The 21,766-nt window shown below is 37.2% G+C and overlaps 1 protein-coding gene across 2 annotated transcripts in view; it reads left to right on the top strand.

Moving 5' to 3' along the window:
* GLIS3 (GLIS family zinc finger 3) overlaps positions 1-21,766 on the top strand; it is a 146,181-nt gene that overhangs the window by 24,093 nt on the left and 100,322 nt on the right. For both annotated transcript variants that reach the window (XM_072358974.1, XM_072358973.1), the window contains exons 2-3: positions 10,337-10,544; positions 13,344-14,466. In XM_072358974.1, the coding sequence (XP_072215075.1) occupies positions 10,414-10,544; positions 13,344-14,466 (1,254 nt within the window). In that variant the 5' untranslated portion in view covers positions 10,337-10,413. The remainder of the gene's footprint in view (positions 1-10,336; positions 10,545-13,343; positions 14,467-21,766) is intronic.

The following is a 21,766-nucleotide window of genomic DNA, read 5'->3' as shown; positions in this document are numbered from 1 at the left end:
TGGGCAAGAAACTCTTCCTTACACATCCACCTGATGAAGGAATGGGAAGAAGTAGCGATTTAGTCCAGATGATTTCTGGAAAGGAAATGCATCAAGAAACAGCATCTCTTGTGTGCTGCCTGCAACCCTTAGCTCAGTTTGTAGTGTTGATCGAGTATAAGGATTCCATCTTGCTGGGATTTATCAGGCCAAAATATCCTTTTTAAAGCATCTGCTGGTTATAAATAAATAAATAAATAAATAAATAAATAAATAAAAACAAAAAAAAAAAACTTTGAGAAATAATGCTTTAAAAGACATTGACTTTTTAAGTATTATTCAGAGAAAAAGAAAAATATAGAATCATGGAACCAGAGAATGTCTTGGATTGGATGGGATATTGTAGACCATTCAGTTCCAGCCCCTGCCATGAGCAGGGTTGCCATCTGCCTGATCAGACTGACCAGGGTGCCATCCAACATGGCCTTTAGTGCCTTCAGGAACAGGGCATCTAAAGCTTATTTGGGGAACTTGTTCCAGTTCCTCACCACCCCTCGAGTAAGGAATTTATTCCTAACATAAAATCTAAGTCTTCCCTCTTTCAGTTTAAAACCATTACACCTTGTCCTGTCACTGTTCTCAAGTATTTCCATTTGTAGTTCTTGCTGTTTCAGAAAGCAGTACAGTATCCCTAGTGACTAAATTAATGATTTGCATTTCTAAAAATGAAATATGAAAAACTCTAAGAAATGTTGTGACTGTGTTATTTGATTAGATAACTGGATAATATTCCTTTTTTTTTTTTTTTTTTTTTTTTCCCCTCACACATTTTAAAATAAAATCACTATGGGAAAGTATTCCTTTTTTGAACATTGACTCAAATATTTTATTCACAGGTAAATTTGAAGTCTGGAGTGATATCTGAGCTCCAGTCTCTTGGCAGTGCTTTGTCTCCTCAGCCTGTTCCTCTGATTCCCCATGTTTGCCCCTCCCATAGCAGTCCTCTGACATCTCTTTGATTTATTTATTCAAGTGTACAGAACCTGGCTAGGATAATGTTAATTTTCCTCATAGCATTCCCATATAGTGCTGAGTTTTGTATGTGTGGCTAGACAGTGTTGATAACACACCGATGTTTTGACTATTTCTGATCAGCACTTGCAGTGTCAAGGCTATCTTTCCAATTTGTTGCCCCTGAGAAATGCTAGTAGCCTGATGTGGGTGTGGACAAGAAGCTGAGAGGAGACATAGCCAGAACAAGCAGCCCAAACTGACTAGAGGGGTATTCCATGCCATATGGTATTATTCTCAACAATAAAAGCTGAGAAAATGAGGGAGGATGCAGGCATGGTCATGGTGATAGCATTTGTCTTCCTGAGTGACTGCTACGGGTACTGAGGCGCTCTTTCCCAGGAATTGGCTGGACATCTGCCTTCTGATGGAAAGTATTGGATAAATTTCCTTTTTTTTTTTTTTTTTTTTTTTTTTTTTTTTTTTTTTTTCCTTTTCTTTGTTTCTGTGCTTTCTGTGCTCTGTTTTCTGACCCTGTGCTGTTAAGGGAGGGGAATAAGAGAGTAGCTGGGTGGACATCTGGCCATCCACATTTAGGCAATGAAAACTCTGAAAACTGTGCCAACCACTGACTGCCAATATTCATTCATATCTGCTTGCAGACTTGGTTATTTAATGTTGCTTGAGGAGCAAGTCATATCAGAAAAAATAATATAGCTATTTTTCTGGTTCTTGTCTTTTTAACTCTTCTCCATTGGCATAGTTTAGTCTTCTGCAGTGTTATGGAAGTGGAAGTGGCTTTATTTTGCATTTTCAGTTTGCAATCTATCTCAGAACTACTTAAAAGCAAATGTATTTGTTGTTAAATGAAGTTCAACAAAGAGTAGAGCTGAGTGTGGATTCAAGAATAGTGAAAAACAAATATGGCTGCCTGCAAGAGATGCTGATTTATATACTATTCACATTAACACCAGGCACTTTAAATCTTAATTCAGTGAAAATTACACCAGAATACTAGGGAAACTGGCATTAAATTCTACAAAGAAAAATAACTGAAGTTTGAGTTTGAAAAATGACTGAAGCAGCTTATATAGTGAGGTTCTGTTTATAAATAAAAACTTTTGTACTTGGGAATTTAATTTCAGTGAAAGTCAACAGAATTAAGTCTTAAAAACAAACAAACAAACAAACAAACAAAAAAAACATAATCAATTTTAAGCATTCTGCTCTTACCTATACAGCACATTCTCTCCATCAAGCTAATGTGAATATAAGTATCAGTTTATTTTGTAGAGATGAGGAGGAGAGATGTACAACTGGGATTGTGAGCTTATAAAAAGGAATTCAGTATCCATCAGGACATTTGCATGTTTTCCTGCCCTTTAACGAAGGTGCTTCAGCTCAGAGCAAAAAGCACATACGTTTTTTTTTTGTTTGTTTGTTTTTTGTTTTGTTTTTTTTTTTTTTTTATATCCCTTTGTCCATGAACAATTCTTTCCAACACTTATAGGCACATGTACTCTCCAGTGTGTTGGTATGCCAGTATGGTTTCCTGTGTCTTCGCATCAGACCTTATTCAGTGTCCAACTTGGGATGCCAAACCATCCTAATACAGGAGCATCCTCTTTACAAATTCTCTGGAAAAAAATGGCAGCTCAAGGCATGGGCTGGAGTTTTCTTTGTGGAACCTGAACCATTAAAGTGACCTTAATCCTCCCTGTTACTGCCCTGGCTTTGCAGAAGATAGATGGACTCACTTCGACTAAAAAAAATCTTTTATTTTTGGTCACAACAACAAAGGACCTGGGAAATTTCAATTAATAACCACTCCTTGGGTTAATTAAATAATAAAATTAGAAAAGAATTTTGAAGGCTTTGAGAAGAGTGGAAACATGTAGTGACAACACCAGTTTTAAATATCTGTGGCTACTGGTATAATTTTCCCAGGACTTGCCTCTCATTGACTTGAAGTGTGGAAGGACACTTTAATTGGGCCATAATGTAATAACATTTCAGCTTTTAAGAAATCTAAAATGTCATGACTGTTGTCATTTTGTTATTGCTGTATGCCTATATTGACCATACATTTCATAGAACAAGTCTAACTGAGAACATAGTAGAAGAAATTTCTAGAGAAGTCATGGAAATCACGCAATTGGACTCTGAATACGTAATTTGGTATAATTTCATATATTCTGAATTGAGAAAATGCACATTTTACATATGTGGTATACCCTTACCTCTTTATGCTTTATTGACATACCTTTCTGAATTTCTAACTTGCAGTCTTTAAAAAATAAAGAAATTAAAACAACCATGTTATGTTTGAATTGATTGTCAAGAAGGTGGAACAACCAGAGATCAGTGTAGCAAGTTTTAAAATGATTAAAATAAGATACATCAAAAACAATGTATTTTTTCTTTCAAAGTGCTTTCTTTTTTTTTTTTTTTTTTTTTTTTTTTTAAGTCAGAAGAAGTTTCCTATTGTGCATGGAAAGAGATTTGCATACTGCCTTGCAATTGCAGAAGTTCAGATTTTAATGATGTCTGATAGACATGCTTGAAATGTATATATCAGTTAACAAGATTACTGCTTAAAAAGACAATTGTATTTTTACTGACAAGTTTTTCTGAGGTGGTGAAATGCATTGGTATTTAATGAAGCATGAAACTTTTAAATGAACCGTGAAAGCAATGGTTAAACTAATTAGCTGAGTACAAAGCTTCATAGAATACATACGTTATATTGGCTTGTTATTTCTGCCTAGTTAAACTGACAACTAGGATAAAGTTGTCACATTATCAGTTAAAAGAAACAACATTAAACAGTATCTTGTTTTTAATACAAGAAAAGATAGAAAATTGCTTCTTTGTACTGCTCAGAAACTCAGGGACAAGGCAATTTTTAGAAGTATGGTTTAGTTATCCTTGAACAATTGACTTAATCTAGGAAGCAAAAGCAAACTGAATACTATTGCAATCACTTGCATTCCTATGTGAGTACTCCAAGAACCTGTTTCTGCAGTTCTTTCTTTCTATGCTAACATTTGCCTCCTGATCTTATTTAGTATCACTATTCAGCTGGCTGGCATTTATTCTTTTTTCCTCCTGCTGGTGTGTTTCATTCTCTTGAAGAGAATTCTCTCCTGACTTTCCTGAGACGTAGTGGTTAAATAACTCAGGACATCTGTAAAGAGTTCTTTACATGGGATTGCACTTTAATGTTTGACAGAGCCTTTACTGCATGGTTTTTGTTGTTGTTGGTTGGTCTTTTTGTTGTTGTTGTTGTTTGGTTTTGATTTTTTTCTTAAATGATGTTTTATGTTGGATCATGAGATGAAATGGCACTTATGTTCCAAGAGTGAGAACTGGCCTGTGAGATAGTTAGAAAGAGCCATCCTCTGGTAAGGACATTTGTGCATCTGGTAGCAGGCTTCCCTTAGAGCTAGCCTGTGATAATTCATTAGTGTTAAGGAAGTCTAAACCAGCTGAGTGTGTCCCCTTACCCTTAGTGCTCTGCTGGATAGAGCTAGCATCCCAGTGTCTCAGTGGCAGAAAAGAGAAAAGATCATCCCTTCTCCTGGGACCTGGAGGAAGGATGAGCACTACCTCTGTTCCTGACTTTACTCACGATCCATACATTCTGCCTCAATGTTAGGCAGTATTTGGACACTAAACTTAGCCTGATGAACACAGTGTCAAGAAGTCAGAAGATATGATGTGTTCTACACATGCACATGGTTACTGACAGCAGAGCTCATACCTGCCATTTTCTAAAACACTAAGCATGTGGAGACAACAGAAAATATCTCATTTGAGCATCATTTAATTAAAATTAGGGTAAAAATTTCAGGAAGGTAATGAAAAAATTGATAAGGATGTATTTCTGATAGAAAGAAATAATGCATATTTTACTGAAGGTTGAAGAAGTATAAGAAGGAAGTTTCTGTGGGAGATGAACTGTTACAGGATCTGAAGAATTGTTTTTCTAAGGTGTTTTCTTAGCTGGCTGGTCTTCAGTAGAGAGACATATTTCTCTTCTAATTTAGTGCAGATTTTACAGAAGTTGAAAGTAAATTAATTCTTTCCAAAAGTGTTTCATCCAGGTAATGATTGCCTAATCCTGCTTTGTAGTGTCTTTGTGGTGATTCATTAGTACATGATAATTCTTCATTGCTGTCAGGTGATATCAGTGAAGAAGTATTCCAAAACCACTGCTGAAATCAGCCAGCTTTATTTTTTCAGTTAAGTGCAACACTGCCTAATGGGCAAAGTATTTCTCTATAGATTTTATCTGGAGTTGTATCATACATAATGTATCAGGAAGTTTTAACAGAACTATTTTTGTTGTTGTTGTTGTTTGCCACTTCAATAGTGCCACTCACAATTCATCTGAAAAAGAAGCCAACAGTCTGTGCTCTCATGCACATACAGACACAGACATATGATCTGTGTTCTTTTGGGTTAGAAGCAAGGAGTATTTTCCCAGTGGGACTGAAAATAGGTGGTGCTATCCCTGATTCCATTGCAGTTCTCTTGTATGTATTTGTTTTTTCAGAAAGGCAGACTAAATGATCAGACTAAATTTAGCAGGTAGGAATTTACTAAAGCTAATATGAGTAATGCACACCACACAGAAGTAATATCATAGACCAATGACGTAGAGCAGTGTGTTTTCTTTTGTAGTAGAGCACATACAGTATGTAAAACACAGTCTTAACACTGACAAAAGCAGAAGCCTACAAATACAGGGAATCCTTTAAGGAAAAGAGATAGAACAGAATAATCTACTTATAACAAGTAAGGAGTTACCCATTACAACTAGAACATTTATATTTTAATCCAGTTAAACATTTACTGGTTTGCGCAGTAGTTAAATTATAACTTCCTACATTTTATGCAAAAGAGGAAAACAAAACAGCTTTCAAGATAGCTTTTTAATAAATGGGAGGCTTTCCTTTTTTTAACGAAACTGATTCTACTTATTATGCAATATTATAATAGTCATTAATTGAAAAATCTTTGTTTTACAGTATGTGTTTTCAGCTGGAACTTTCCTGAATCTAACTGTTTCATAATATATTCTTAGTTTAGCCATTAAGAGACCACTGTTTTCATTCGATTAAATTCCATGGTTAAATTGTTCCATAGGTGATCTCATTGCTGTCTGCTTTAAACCAGCTGAGTTAATTACCTGCAAGGTATTGTTTTCACTGGTCAGTTCTGGATAATTTTTTACTATGGTTCCACTTGGAGGGAGACATTGTTTTTAATTGTGCTTTGTCAGTCTCTTTTGTCTCACAATAGTCTGAAAATACATGCTTGATTACTTCATACAATGAATGAAAAATAACACTGGAAATTAGTGCAAGTTAATTTACAAAGCATACCCTGATAATAAAGAAACTGAAGGTTTCAAGGAATGGAGAGCTTCCACAGTGCATATGTAATATTTTCTCATAATACTATGTGGCATACATGTAATTCTGTTCAGTGTACTTCCTCCAGATTGTTTTTCTTGATTGTGAAGATTAAGCATCTGCAAACAGTTGCACACCTGGGAACTGCCAATACCAGTCAAAGTAGTGGTCTTTCTACCTCACTGTTCAGTGTGTCCACTGCCTGAGGTTTTAGGGGAAATTTCTTATCAACAAAGCATTGCTAGTTCTAAGTGAATTGCCAGCAAAGATCAAATCCAGGAGATTGGATTAAAACCATAGAGGCGTTTTTCTTGTTTGTTTGCTTGTTTGTTTGTTTTAAGAAGGGTAGTGGTTTAGTAACTTCCTTGTACTGTGATGATTTGCAGATTGTTTTCTGCATAAAAGTTGTTCAAACTTAGCATAGCTCTGACAGAATTATGTGGCTCACCTACAGGGCTCAAGGGGCCCTTAAAGATCATCCTGTTCCAGCTCCCCAGCAATGGACAGGGACATCTTTCACTAGATCAGGCTGTTCAAAGCCTCCTCCAACCCAAGTTTGGACACATCCAGGTATGGGCTGTCTGTAACATCTCCAGGCAGTTCCTTCATTCCTTATATTCAGTCTAAATGTACTCTCTTTCAAATAAAAACTATTGCTCCTTGTCCTGTCACTACAGGTCCTGGTAAAAAGTCTTTTCTATCTTTCCTGTAAGACTTGTTTATGAAAGGAGTATATGAAAGGCTACAATAATGTCTCCCTAGAGCATTCTCTTCTCCATGTGCTCCCCAACTCTCTCAGCATCTCCTGGCAGGAGAGGTGCCTCAGCCCTATAACGATCCTTGTGGCCTCCTCTGGACCCACTCTAATAGATTCTTCTTTTTTTGTGCTGGGAATGCAAAACAGTATGCTGTACTCCATCTCAACTCTGATGAGAGCATAGGAGAGAAGGAGAGTCACCTCCATTTGACTGCTGGCTGTGCTTCTTTCTTTACTGATGAATGTTTTTATTGTATTATCGTTTATGCACGGGAAACATAGTTTACAATTACAAAGTTTAGATGAAGCAGTTTCATTGTATAACATCAGTTACTTGACACAATTAGTGAGTTACTACTGTTGGTTTGCAGAATTAGGTAAAGAAAATTTTTTTCAATCAGTATTATGTGATTACATAGAAACTTCATCTTGGACTCTGTCTCCAAAAAGTATGACAGCGACATGAATTAGGGTGAAAATCAGTGTGCCCAAATTAAACTAATCATATTTTTTATGTGTTCTTTGTACATTCTTCAGAAGTTTTGTGGTGAAATATTTTTGCATGTCAAGGATGAGTGAAGCTTACCTATTAACCAACTATAGAGAATAAATAAGGAAAATAGGCAAACCAAGGAATGAGGAAGTGAAAGATTTCCATAAAATGTTTTTTTACTGTTTATAGTTGTTATCTTTTACTGTTAGTTATTGATAAACAGTTTATTTTATTTTATTTTATTTTATTTTATTTTATTTTATTTTATTTTATTTTATTTTATTTTATTTATGTGTAATATGTTTCTTTGAAATAAACGATGTGCTAATCATCTGCAGCTCTTCCTGTCATACAGCTTTGGCTTGATTCCTTCTCCTATTCTGTTTTACAGTACTGTTGCTGTTATTAAACTATCTCCTGATATAAATCTTCATGTATAAGAAAAGTTATTTTGCTCATCATAAATACACCTTCCATGTATTTTTCTCAGAATCTCTAGTGTCAGTCAAAACCTTCTGGTGTCCTCCAGAGAGCTTCCCATTCATCGCCACTTATGTGCATTCAAGACGTTAGGGAATTCCTAATTGTCCTTTCACTGAACCAGTCTTTTCAAGCTTCAGGACTGAGGGCTCTAACATTGTGCGTATGTAATGCCAAATGTTTGTTCAGGACCTAATTATTCTGCCTGTTCAAGTTTATTCAAAACTTTTGAGCACATTTCATGACAGCTTACGTTATATCAGCCACCTCAAGTGTCTACACTGCTACTTTTGTATATCTGATGTACTGATACTGTGTATCAGTACTTTGTTCTGATTCAGAGGTGGTCTATACTCCTGCAGCTGGATCAAAGCCAACATAAGCTTCGTTTCTTCTAAGCTCTGGCTTAGCTCAACACACCTACGATTGTCTGCTTGTGTCTCATCAAATTAATACTGCTTGGTGACCCACAGGGCACAGATGAAATACTGACGGTGCTCTTGTAGCAGATATACACCTCTGTGAAACTTGATGTCATGGTTTTGACGCTTGATAAAATGTTATGACTTCGTTAGCACTAGTCTTTTACATTACAGCCTCTGAATGGTGGGAGTTGATAATAGGATCTTTCTTGATTCTCTCTCACTTTTCCTTTTAATTGGAAGAATGGTCACTTTTTCCCCATAAAAACAAATGCTTATCAATGACATAACAAATTTAAAAAAATCATTGTGTTTCTGAATTGGAGAAATGCTTTGACAAATGTTTATTAGGGTCAGAGTTCTATACTAGGTTTTGTCAGTCATCCCAGAAATAAAATCTTTCTAAAATACTGTTTCTCATTTTTCTGTTTCAGTGACAGGTGTACAAACTATCTTTGGCTTTCATCCTGAGCATCACTGAGTAGGCTGTTTATACACTGATAATAAGAGCAAAACTGCAAGGGAAACTGGGATGTATTGGGAATACAATTACAACAGTACTGCATTAGCATTACTGCCTTTTCTGATTTTTTTTTTTTTTTTTTTTTTTTGGGGGGGGGGGGGGGGAGGGTGAGGGTGGGGGGACTTTTATTATTATTATTTTTTTTTTCCTGATATCTACATTCCAGGAAGCTAATGTTTAATCATGTATAGCTAATGATCTAGTTTTGTGGTTGCAGACTGTCACTTGAATGGACTAGGTTAGGACTAGGGGGGGAGGAGAAGGAAAGGGAAGGGGGGACACACACAAAACAAATAAACAAACAAACAAAACTGCTTAAATTCTTTAAGTACTTTTCACTGTTTGTCCTGATACTGCTATCCTGCTTTGGGTAGTAGTCTGAACACAGAGAAGCTTCTAGAAATGAGAATGATCTAATTGTAACTTCCCCATTTTTATGTGTTTTAACTAAGGGGAATAAAACTGCCTAAGTCAGATCACAAAGTACGAGGAGTGTTTTGCAGTTATGTTCCACTTGCCAGCTACTCCTATGTAATCGTCCCATGCTACTGTGTAGCATCCATCAATTTTGAGTCATGGCATCAGTGACTGACAGCAGACTGTGGCCTTCTAATGGAAGCCCAGGATGCTTTTCTGATCCAGCTCCAAGTCCTCTCTCTAGGCCTGTGAGGAATGTGGGGTTGCAGCTGTAGCTCTCTACTGCCAGGAAAACTATGCAGTATCTGTGTTTTGCCACACCAGACCTATCACAGTCCTAGCAATTTGCATGCATGCCTGTAGTCCCCTTCCTTTTGATAGATAGTGGTAGGAGTGATAGAATGACGTTCAGCTTCTCAGAGCTGTGAGATTCTGTACAATACAAGGTGGTTTTCCTGCAGCCTCCTTTTCTTCTCTCTCTTATTCCATGGAGAAAGGTCTGTTATAATTTGGCAGTCCCTCACTTGAGAGCTGATAGTGCTCCCAAAGTGTTTCAGTGGTGTTTTTTTCTGGTGTTTATCAATGATATCTGTTTTTTAGTTCATGCGCTTCAACATGGTTTAAATGTGCGTCATTCATCAAATCTTATCTGGAGCATTGCTTTTTGTGTTTGGAGAAGTTTCCAGAATCCTTGTGTTGAACCTCTGTTTCATTCTCCTCTGAAGATACTCACTTCCAGTCACTATTCCTGTTGTGCAAACAACCTGTGAATTCTGTGATCTCATTATGTGCTCATGGGAGATGAATACTAACCTGCGTTTTTTTTGCTTTTAGGGGGTCTTGGTTATGGATCCCAGTGCAAGTCCATTGGAAAAAGCAGCTTCAGCAATCTAGTAATCACTAGCAGTCCCATGACAGTTCAGCAGCTGGGACCTGTTTTGTCTTCTGCTAGTCAAGTTTCAAGAGCATGCAACCAGATCAGCCCTCACTTACAGAGGTCTATGGATGTTTCCAGCCTATGTATTCCTCCATCAAATACAAGGTCCTGAGTTAACTTTTTCTTTTCAGTATTTAAAGAAGAGCTGTTTATTATTATTATTATTATTATTATTATTATTATTATTATTATTATTATTATTATTCTATTTAAATGTAGCTTTTCTGATATAATGACCTAAATGTAGCTCTGCTGTGTCATGACAAATTTAAGTCAAACTAATTTATATCTGTAATCACAGTGCTTTGGATAATTCATATCAAGGAGGAAATATGGCTAAATCTTTTCCATGTTTGATAGGGGTTTTTTTCTTAGATGAAGACTTTATAATCACTGAAGCATATTTTTTGGGAAAAAAAAAAAACAAAAAAACAAAAAAACAAAAAAACCATAGACTGAAAATATTGAGGAAAAAGTAGAAATATTGTAAATGTTACATCTTCTTGGGAAGTTACGTATTTTAAGCTTGCCATAATATTAAGATTGTTATGCTGATGCTGACCAAGTGACAGTGGTGTCTGATAAAATAACTCTAATACCCCACTAATATTTTTCTCCTCTCACCAACTGTGTTTGTTTCAGATTGTTTGAATCATTAAGCTAATTGTATCAGTTGTTCAATATCTGCACTGAATGAGCAGTTAACAGAATATGTTCCATATGCTCCATTGAATTTTGAGATCATCACTATGAGTACAACAAACATGAGTGAATGGAAAACAGTTGTTTAGATAGCCTCCATACAGTAAGCACATCCCTGTACTTTAGTTAAAAATACAGTGAAAAAATAATTTTAAGAGTTATGTCAGAAAGTACACAGCAAATTCTGTAGATGTGACTTGAGCAGTAGTTGCCTTTTGAGACTAAAATATAACTGTTCTTGTTCACAAAAGATACCTTATTCTCTAAACTATTAACATTTTATTATATCACTTTATTGAAAGCAAAGGAATGGTCCTGAAATAATCAAAGCTGTTATTATGTAACTGGAAGAAAACCTTGCTGCAATCTGTAATATTCTGGGATGTGTTGGGCTGGATAATTCTTGTGGGTTTCTTCCAGCTTTAGATATTCTGATCTGTTCTATTTCTGTCTCTTCAGTAGTGAAAACTGAGTCCTCTGGGATAATTTGGAAAATAAATTTTGCTTCCTTTATAAACATGCCAGGGAAAACCATCCACTGCTAAGCTAATAAAAAATGACAGCTCCAGAAACATGCCTTTATGGCAGAATAGGAATGATAGAATGTAAATATCATTAGGTTATTATTACCTACTTAGTACTCACAAGTTTTAAGTGTGCCTGTAGTGTTTCTTCTATTTATGTGAGTGTATGGCTGTGTGTACTATGTCAGCACTGAGTTATATGTTTTTATTTTAAAGAAACATTTACTAAGGGTGAACTGAAGTTGAAACTCTGGAAGAATTCAGGTTCTAGTGTTTCTAGTGTCTCTTTTAATGATTTATCAGTGAAGACTATAAAATCAGTTCGTCATACAAAGAATATCTATTTCAGCAATTTTCGTCTCAATTTAGGGCAAAACAAGTTTCAAGTTAGTTTTTATTCACAGGTTGTGTAAACACCTTTTAAAACTGTTTTAGCATTAAACTGTGTTTGCCTAAGCTGGCTGCTTAAACTAACTTCATAATCTGTTACAGGCTAAGAGCCTTCTCTACATTGTGCTTTTCAGGATGCTTCATGACCTGTGCTGTGATAGTCCAGTCCAAAACAGACTGTGGGTTGAATTGACTCAAAACAAAATGACTTGTCTTGATTTTTACTGACAGACATGAGAAGGCAAAGTTTACTAAACTGTAGTTTACTTCAGTTAATATCATACTTTTGTATATACACCAAAAGAGATAAAATCTTCGTCTTTTTTGAGTTTCCCACACCCCTTTTTAGAGGAGTCGGTTATGTTGGATGTCATCAGATTGCTATGGATGTGATCTATAAGATAGCAGATTTGTTTCTCCCAGCTAGAAAAAAATGAATTACAACATTTCTTAGGCATTAAGGATTTTTGGAGAATTCAATTCCAGATTACATTCTGACTATAAGCTCTATCTATTAAGTGGCCTGAAAGAAGAATAATTTCACATGAATGCCAGAGCAACAGCAAGCCTTTAAACAAATTAAACAGAAGATAGTTCATTCAGTAGCCTGTGAGTCAGTCTGGGCAAACAAGATGTTTAAAAAAAAAAAAAAAAAAAATTGTGATCTACACTGCAGGTGGAGAGGATGCTCCACTTGGACCCTCTTGTAGAAAGCAGAAGTGGAGGCTCAGTGTCATCCTCTAGTGTTTTAGGGTCAGGTATATATAGCTTGTTCTTCTACATTCTTAATGTATTTTGTTTGCTTCCTAAAGTTAGATATAATCTATATAATCATTATTTATTTCTGTGTACATTAATATTTATATAAATTACAATTGGCAAAGTCATAAGGGTTAAACATTTATTCTTTATTCAGTTTTCTTCCCCTTCCTTGCTAGCTAATAATATACATCTTAAATCAGCAACCTTCATACAAAGCAGGAGCATAGTTCTTTGTCTTCAGAAGCTAAAACCTATTTACACTTATATGAACTTTTCAAAAAAATTTAAGTTTTCAAGTTCAATTCTTAAGTGTCCTTTTACATGTACACTGACTGTGTATACCTCTTTTTACATTAATGGAGAATGCAAAAATGCAAGTACTTGAAGTTAAGAAGAACTTATACATTACTTTTTTTTAGTTTTAAGTGTGTATGAAGATGGAAGAACTACTCTACAGCAGTACACACACATTAAATTTGTACTGTTCATGAGTATAACTACTTTCTTTATTATGCCTTTGTTCCAGGTCACTGTTTTCACACAAGACTCTGGACTCTACAACATCAGGCTTGTCAGAAAGTCAGTTCACTTTGACTGTTAAGCAAGAGTGGTCACACGAGTATGGGATACTTCACTCTCCTCCACTTGATCAAGGTTTACGAAATGGCAGTGTGCTGGGGGACTTATTAAATTTTTCACCTGCAACATCTGTGTCCAGTAACTGTGTATCTAAACCATTACCATCCTACCTACTTGGCATGGAAAATAGCCACTCCCCTAATCCTAGTGCTTGTCATTCCTCTTCCCAGTCTCAATCTACCCGCTCCAAAAAGAAAGCACTCTCTCTGTCTCCTCTGTCTGATGGCATTGGGATTGACTTCAATACAATCATTCGTACTTCCCCTACTTCTTTAGTGGCTTACATCAACAGCTCCAGGACTTCACCATCTAATGTTTCCCCACAGCCTGAGGTCTATGGGCATTTTCTGGGAGTGAGAGGCAGCTGTATACCCCAAAACTGCCCTGTCCCAGCTTACCAGAAAGGCCTTCTCATGGCTAATTGCAACATTGCCATCCCAGAGTTTATTGAGAATGGGGCTGGTGAGTACCAGCGAATGCAGCAGCTGGAGCAAATCAGCCTGCAGACAGATATGATGACTAACATGGTGATCCAGCAGGGCATGTTTCCCATGGACAGCCAAGCAGTGGGTGTCCTGAAAAATGAACAATTGGATGACTTCTCAGGTCACACTATTGATATGCCTCCTCCAACCCCACTGCTGCCACCTACTCCACAAGGGCCACCACCACCATACCATGCTCACCAGCATCAGCTTCCTCACAGCTTCCCTCATATACACTCTCTGCCTGTGCCTCCTTCTGCTCCAGACCCACAGCCTGAAGAAGATGGAGACTTGGATGATTTTAATGGCAAGCATGGCTGTCGTTGGATTGATTGTAACTTGCTATATGACCAGCAAGAGGAACTTGTACGACACATTGAGAAGGTTCATATAGACCAGAGGAAGGGAGAAGACTTCACATGCTTCTGGGCAGGCTGTCCAAGAAGGCTCAAGCCATTCAATGCAAGGTATAAACTGCTGATTCACATGAGAGTTCACTCAGGAGAGAAGCCGAACAAATGCACAGTAAGTCTGAATTCTTCCTCTCTTACCCTTAAAAGACTATTACTTACAAGAACACTCAGAAGTTTTAATTCTGCTTTTTGTAGGTAATGCTGTGGAGTATTTTGGGTAATCTGTATGAATAAGGGTCCATTCCATCTTTCCATTTAGGTAGAAAAGGAAGATATTCTTTAAATTGATTTGTGCTGACAGATAATGTTTGACAATTTTCTTAATTTAAAACAGCAGAAATGAGATGGTATACTTCAAAAATTGAAGCTTAAGTTATCATCAGTCTGTGGAACTGCAATGATCACACATGGGGAAAAAGTGGTGCAGAATAATGTTACAATTTGTCCTAAAATATTATTGCGTCATGTTATTCCTCCTTAACCTGTGTATTTTGTGGAATTTTAGGGCAATAGCTTGTTTCATTACTAACAAAAACAAAAGCAACATCAATAAAAAACAACTATAGGCTCTGTTGTGCTGAATACAGTAGGAAAAATGACAGAGGACAGGCTCTCTACTCAGAACTTCTAGTAGTGTGTGTTCAATCCCCAGAGCTCTGCTATGCTGTCTGCATTATTTAGAGATGCCACAGTTTCCTGAATACATATAGAAGGTAGTAACATAGCCAGGAAACTGTACCATCATCTGATGTTTGGGCTCCAGAGAAACAACAGTTAACTCACTTAATTTAGATTCCTTGCTGGCTTTACACACAGGCTATATGTTAGATGACAATTAACTTACCCCAGTAAGAGCACATTTGGTGCCAACAGAAAATGCTCTCACCAGTGCTGTTCCCAGTCCTTAGCACAATCTAAGAAAACATTGAATGTATATATATATATATATATACATTCTATATATATATGTATATATATATATATTTTCCTAGGAATAATTACTGATTGTTACTTAGTTGAGAGAAAAAAAATATTGCTATGAAATGTAAATTTCTGAAATGTAATTTTCTGTTTGTCTCACTGACTGTTTCATTTTTGTGATTTCTGACTTATTCTAAAGGTTTGCTTATAATTAAGTAGAGGATTTTTTTAATTTAATTTTTCTAATTTAAAAGTGCCTGTCTTTAGAGAGGAGCTATCATCTCAATCTTCACTCTTAAATTTAAAGGATGAGGCAGAGGAAGTGTCGTACACCAGAGCTTGCATTCAGGTTCTCTACTTTCAAATCTTTTAAAAAAAATCCAAAGTATTGTTTTTTTGTTGGTTTTTTTTTTTTTTTCTTTTCATGGGATATATTGGATCAGAATTTACCATTAATTTCAATTCTTCCTCGGGTGTTCCTTGTCAGATTTATGAGGAGAGAGAAAGGGAGAAAAAGTACTTATTAAGAGTTGATAAAATAGTTTTTAATGGCAGTAGCACATAGAAAAAAACATCAGAGAAAGACTCTACAGATGAGTGAGAAGAGACAGCAGTATGAAGAATGAGGGCAGGAATGGTGAAAGAACACTGAAGAAAGAGAAAATTATCAGAAATCAAAACTGTGTGACAGCACCAAGGATGTGGCTTTAGAGAAAGTTTGTGTGAAGTAATGAAAAAAATTGGGTTACTTGCAAAGCCATAACATTCCTTTGTGTAACTTCTGTTCTGCATTTTCATACATCTCTGGTTGGTTAGTGGCTGAACTTACCAGAAACAGTAAATAAATTATGAAGTTTTCAATTTGCTGATATAAAAGCCTGATGGTATCTGATGGGAAAACAGGAAACACAGGTTGAGATATAGTCACAGCAGTAACAAACAGAAGCCATTCATGGAAAACATGATTCTGTTAGAGAATTTATATAGAGGAGTGAAAATGAGAAGGACGGACAGACAGTTATAACGATTACATTGTGCATTACTATGTTTCTTCTTTAGAAAGCAAGTGTGGTTTTAAAGCATTGGTAGATGCACTGACAGTTTTTATTCGTGTGCTTGACACTGATTTCCCAAGGATTAGAGGTTTAATTAATGCTTCCAACATGCTATGGAGAACTTTTCAGACACACAAGTCTGATGGCTTATGTGACAGTATGGGCTTTAGAATGCTGAGAAATGTTTGTTACAGAATAGTCATTGGATTATTTATAGTGAATAAATAGGAGATGGAAAAATGCCGCAAACTTGTTTGTGCATCTGTTTGCAATTATTAAATGCCTAGAGAGAGAAAAAGCAGATATATTCTGAAGTGTTTAGAGATATTAAGGTATTCTATGATTTATGTTTTTCAACACTCAAGTTTTGTTTAGTGTTTTTACTCCTACATAGGAGGATGTCAGTGGCAATATGTAAAGGGATCAAGCAGAGGGTTTGGACCTGTGAGTTTTTACAGAGCGAACTGCACAGAATTACAGAATCACAGAATTCTAGGGTATGGAAGGGACCTCCAGAGACCATCGAGTCCAACCCCCCTACAAAGCAGGCACCCCTAAGGCAGGCTGCACAGGTAGGCATCCAGGTGGGTCTTGAATATCTCCAGAGAAGGAGAATCCACAGCCTCCCTGGGCATCCTGTTCCAGTGCTCCATCACCTTCACTGTGAAGAAGTTCCTTCGCATATTGCTGTGGAACTTCCTATGCTCTGGTTTATGGCCATTTCCCCTTGTCCTGTCTGTTGCCATGTGTAATCATGGTTCAAACCCCCCTTGCCCAGGTTCTAGCGAAACCCCCGCTAGGGCCAAGAAGACCATTGTGATTCAGCAAGGAAGGTGGCAAAATGGCGTTTATTAGGAGTAATCAACACCTTATATACCTTAATTACTTCGTCTATGCCCCCTAGGGTGCACATTTGAAATGCGCACCCAAGGCACATCACAAGGTAGGGGATGGAAGAGGAGGGGCTACTACCACCATAACATCCCAAAAAGCCCCGCTACTGCCTACATGCCTACAACATCTCCCCCCCTCCAAATACTACAAGGTTCAGCCTCGTTAGCATCTACAACACCTGTCCACACAGACAACTGAAAAGAGGTTGGCCATGACCCTTTCACTCCTATACTTAAGATATTCATCACAGAATCACAGAATTGTAGGGGTTGGAAGGGACCTCTAGAGATCATCGAGTCCAACCCCCCTGCCAAAGCAGGCTCTCTACAACACGTTGCACAGGTAGGCGTCCAGGCGGGTCTTGAATATCTCCAGAGAAGGAGACTCCACCACCTCCCTGGGCAGCCTGTTCCAGTGCTCCGTCACCCTCACTGTAAAGAAGTTCTTGCGCACATTCGTGCGGAACTTCCTATGCTGAAGTTTCAGCCCATATCCCCTAGTCCTGTACCCATGCACTACTGAAAACAGACCAGCCTCACCACTATGGCTCCCACACCTCAGATATTTATAAACCTGGATCAAGTCCCCTCTCAGCCTTCTTTTCTCAAGGCTAAACAGACCCAGTTCCCTAAGTCTCTCCTCGTAGGGGAGATGCTCCAGGCCCTTCACCATCTTTGTGGCCCTCCACTGGACTCTTTCCAAGAGATCCCTGTCTTTTTTGTACTGGGGAGCCCAGAACTGGACACAGTATTCCAGATGAGGCCTCACCAGGGCAGAGTAGAGGGGGAGGATCACCTCCCTCAACCTGCTGGCCATGCTCTTTTTAATGCACCCCAGAATGCCATTGGCCTTTTTGGCTACAAGGGCACACTGCTGGCTTATGGCCAACCTATCATCCACCAGGACGCCCAGGTCCCTCTCAGCAGAGCTCCTCTCCAGCAGGTCTTCCCCCAGCCTGTACTGGTGAATGCAATTATTTCTACCTAGGAACATAAACATTAATCAGATCCCCTCAGAGTCTTTTTTTCTCTAGGCTGAACAGACCCAGGTCAACCAGCCTTTCAGTTGCATAGCAATTGTGTCCCAGACTTCAGTGAGGAATCCTGAATCCTGCAGCCAGGAATGATTTCCTCAGCAATTCCACTGATTTCACTGACACATCTTGAATGCACTTTTTCATACATAAATCTAAAACTTCAGCCACAATAGCTTGAAGAATGCAAGGAATACAAGAATCGTCTTGAATTGCTTTGGTCCTTGAAGCAATTCTTTTTCATTGCATTTGTCTTGATTACCTGAGGTGGCATTGTGGAAATACTTGAAGCTTGTGTATTTTTAAAGGTACAGATAAATTGCAGGGTAGGTTTCCAAAGGATTTTGATGGTGTAGGGATTAAGCACTGTCCAGAATGTAGTCATAGTAGACTCTCCATATGGAGAGGCTTCTTGGTCCAGGGTGTTGCCAGTTCAGTCAGGAGAGGAAAGAGGAAGGAAAGAGGAAAGAAAAGAGAAAAAAGAAGAAAGAAAAAAGAAAAAGAGAAAAGAGGAAAAAGAAAAAAAGAAAAAAGAATAAAGAAGGTAGAAATAGAAAAAGGTAAAGAAAAAGAAGGAAAAAATAGAGGAAGATAAAGAAAAGATAAAAAAATAGAATTAGAAAAAGGGGGGAAAGAAAAAAAGAATAAAAGGAAGAAAATGTGAAAAGGCAAATGGGGGAGAAGTAAAAAATGCAAAGAAAAAATCAGAAGAAAAAGAAAAATACACAGGGGAAAAAATAAAAAATAAAGAAAAAGGAGAAGGAAAAGAAGAAGAATGGGAAAAAATGGAAGGAAAGGAAAATGGGAAAGAAAATCTAAAGGGAAAAAGGAAAGAAAAAGAAAAAGTGGAAAAAGATGAAAAAGATGAAAAAGAAAAGTGGAAGAAGAAAAAAGGAAAAGGAAAAGGAAAGAAGAGGAAATGGAAAGAAAAAAGAAAGGGGAGAAAGTGGAGTCCTCTTTTACAGCTCTGTAATTGCTGTTGATCTTGTGTTAGCAGTGCTTAAATAGCGCTGAAGATACTTTTCTGAGCAGGCCTGCTTTGAAACAGAGAAGTCTTTCTGCAGGTGGTTATTGTAGGAGAAAAAAATGAGTCTGCAGGTTACTGTGCTAACTGAGAGGGAAATTTGGGAAGTGGAACTGGTGAAGATCCATGACTATTTTGTCTAGAGCTGCTGAGGGACTCAATCAGCACTGCTAAGTACATCTGAGGTTGTTAAACACTGGAACAGCCATATGGTAGTTGCTTTTTGATATCATCTTTATCTTCTCTGAATGCTAGTTTCTCTTGTCTCTTGAAGACAGTTTTGAGTTTCATTTCGTGCTTTCCACCACTTTTTAAGGATATATAGCAACCTTATTCCATGAGCATTCATCTGTGGAGACCTAACATGCATCATTACAAAGTTCAACATCACAAGTAAATCATTTCAAGAGACATAACTGTAATAAAAATTCCTTTTCAAGTGCTATTTCTGCAAGAAATGATAAAATGTTATGTGTGCCTGATATGAAGAGTTGTTATAAATAATTACTTTCCCATTCTTTTTCCCCTCTTTGAATGCTTTCTATTGGTCATGAACTGTCACAAGCTCAAGGAAGAGATGACAGTGTGCCTTAATGGCTGCTCTTTGATTCTTTCTATAAATATGTTAAAACTAAATTTCCTTCACTCTTCTATAAATTGTTTACTGTTTAATATTTGCAGAGTTGCCTCCAAGAATTATCAGAGGTTAGCATCATGCAATGCCAGTATTCTTCTTCAAGGTCTGTGGTACTGGTGGATGTATTTTCCTACTAACATTCAGATTTCTGTTTTTAAGAAGTTACAGTTATGTAAACAAGCATATCTGGGCCAACAGTAAAAAATCATTGATTCTAATTTGGATTCATCACATAATGGAAAAAGACAAGGCTCCTTTTGTTCTGTGAAAAGCCTGCTTTGCCTGCTTGCAAAAAATGCATGGATTTCTTTCCAATGGCTTTACATAATTGGTATGACAGAGTTTCACTTCTGCGATCTTACAGTTTTCAAGCGATCAGACACACTTGTCGAACCTTGTTTTAAATATTTGATGGTAATCTGTTAGATAAGTTGGTAGAAGAAGTCTGCTTTGTTTAGAGGAGTGGGATTTATGTAAACTGAATTAAGAAATATATTTGTTGAAGCTGCTGAGATTACTGACAGTACTTCTTTTGAAACAAGCTGCTGCTGTGAAACAAAGCTGCTGAGCTCTGACTGACTGGCTAGGACCCCTGTTTTTTGACTGTCTGGGTAAACATGATCTGAATCCATTGTACTTGTTAAGGATATAAGCTGCTAAGCTGTGGTGCTGGTTTTCCTTCTTCACCAGTGGAACATATCCATTTTGGAATAACTTATCAAAGAAAGAGACATGTAGATTAATTAAGTACTATAAAAATCATTATAACTGAGATAGCCATCTAAGCAATGATTGAAAATGTACAAGCATGTTACCATTTAAACTCAGAATGTTAAACTCAGTTACATCAATATCTGTGGAGCATGTGCTGAGGACATGGCATTTCAGTGACTAAGTAGAGTGCTTGGTTCCAATCAAGAGTGCAATCTGCAAGATTGTTGATGTATTATAATTGTAGTTAGGTCCTAAAAATTTCATCTGTTGTGGTTTTTTTTGTGTGAGGTGATGTTTCCTCTGATGGCAGAAGTCTGCTGTCTGCAGAAAGGCCAATGAATGCAACAGTGATCTCAAGTCCTGAACCTGCATAATCTCACATCTTGAAAAACTGATTCTTGATTAAGACCTCTTTGGAAGTACGTCTTCATACTTGAACAAGTGGAAAGCTTCAGAGTTCATTTTTTGATTTGTTTGATGTTCATGCATGCCAGATGCATAGTGGTCATATGCTGAAGGTAGTTTCTGCAAGATTTAGAGGCTAGCAGAAAGGGACATAGCTTGACAGATTCTTAGACTTCTTTCATCTGGGTAGGTCTTGGGAGATTCTTTTTATGCATGAAGTAAGATGAAATGGGTACCTGAATCTGTCACCATAGGTTCTTGCAAACAAGATAATGCTCAGTGTTACTGTAGTTGTTGCTTATGTTGTATTGTGCTAGTGACTGATCCTTCACTACCTCCAGCTGAAATGGCATCTGGTCAACAAGGAAACGATATACCTCAATAGTTTGTGAAGATGAGGGAAGACATAGGCTGAAGTGAACTGGATAAAGAGAATCCTTGATTGTCTCTAGGAAGGAGAACAGTTTTCTTCCAGCCCTTGGAGATGTCCATGTTTGTAAAGTTCTGACACAGTTTCAGCTCAAGATGTTAGGATATTTTGAAGAGGAACAAATATGAAAGCAAACTGCTTTGGAAAGGATGAATGGCTATGAGAGGTTGCTCCAGGAAAAAAGTCTTTATGAGGGAAAGATAGTGAGACTAAACTGTACTCTATTTATACTTCCAGAAAATGAGAAGACCTAGTAGGTAATGTTTCTCTCCATCCTGATCTTGATCTTGATCTCTATT

This window comes from Excalfactoria chinensis, chromosome Z (assembly GCF_039878825.1).
Source record: "Excalfactoria chinensis isolate bCotChi1 chromosome Z, bCotChi1.hap2, whole genome shotgun sequence".
NCBI classification, from domain to species: domain Eukaryota; kingdom Metazoa; phylum Chordata; class Aves; order Galliformes; family Phasianidae; genus Excalfactoria; species Excalfactoria chinensis.
This window is presented reverse-complemented; position numbering and strand designations above follow the sequence as displayed.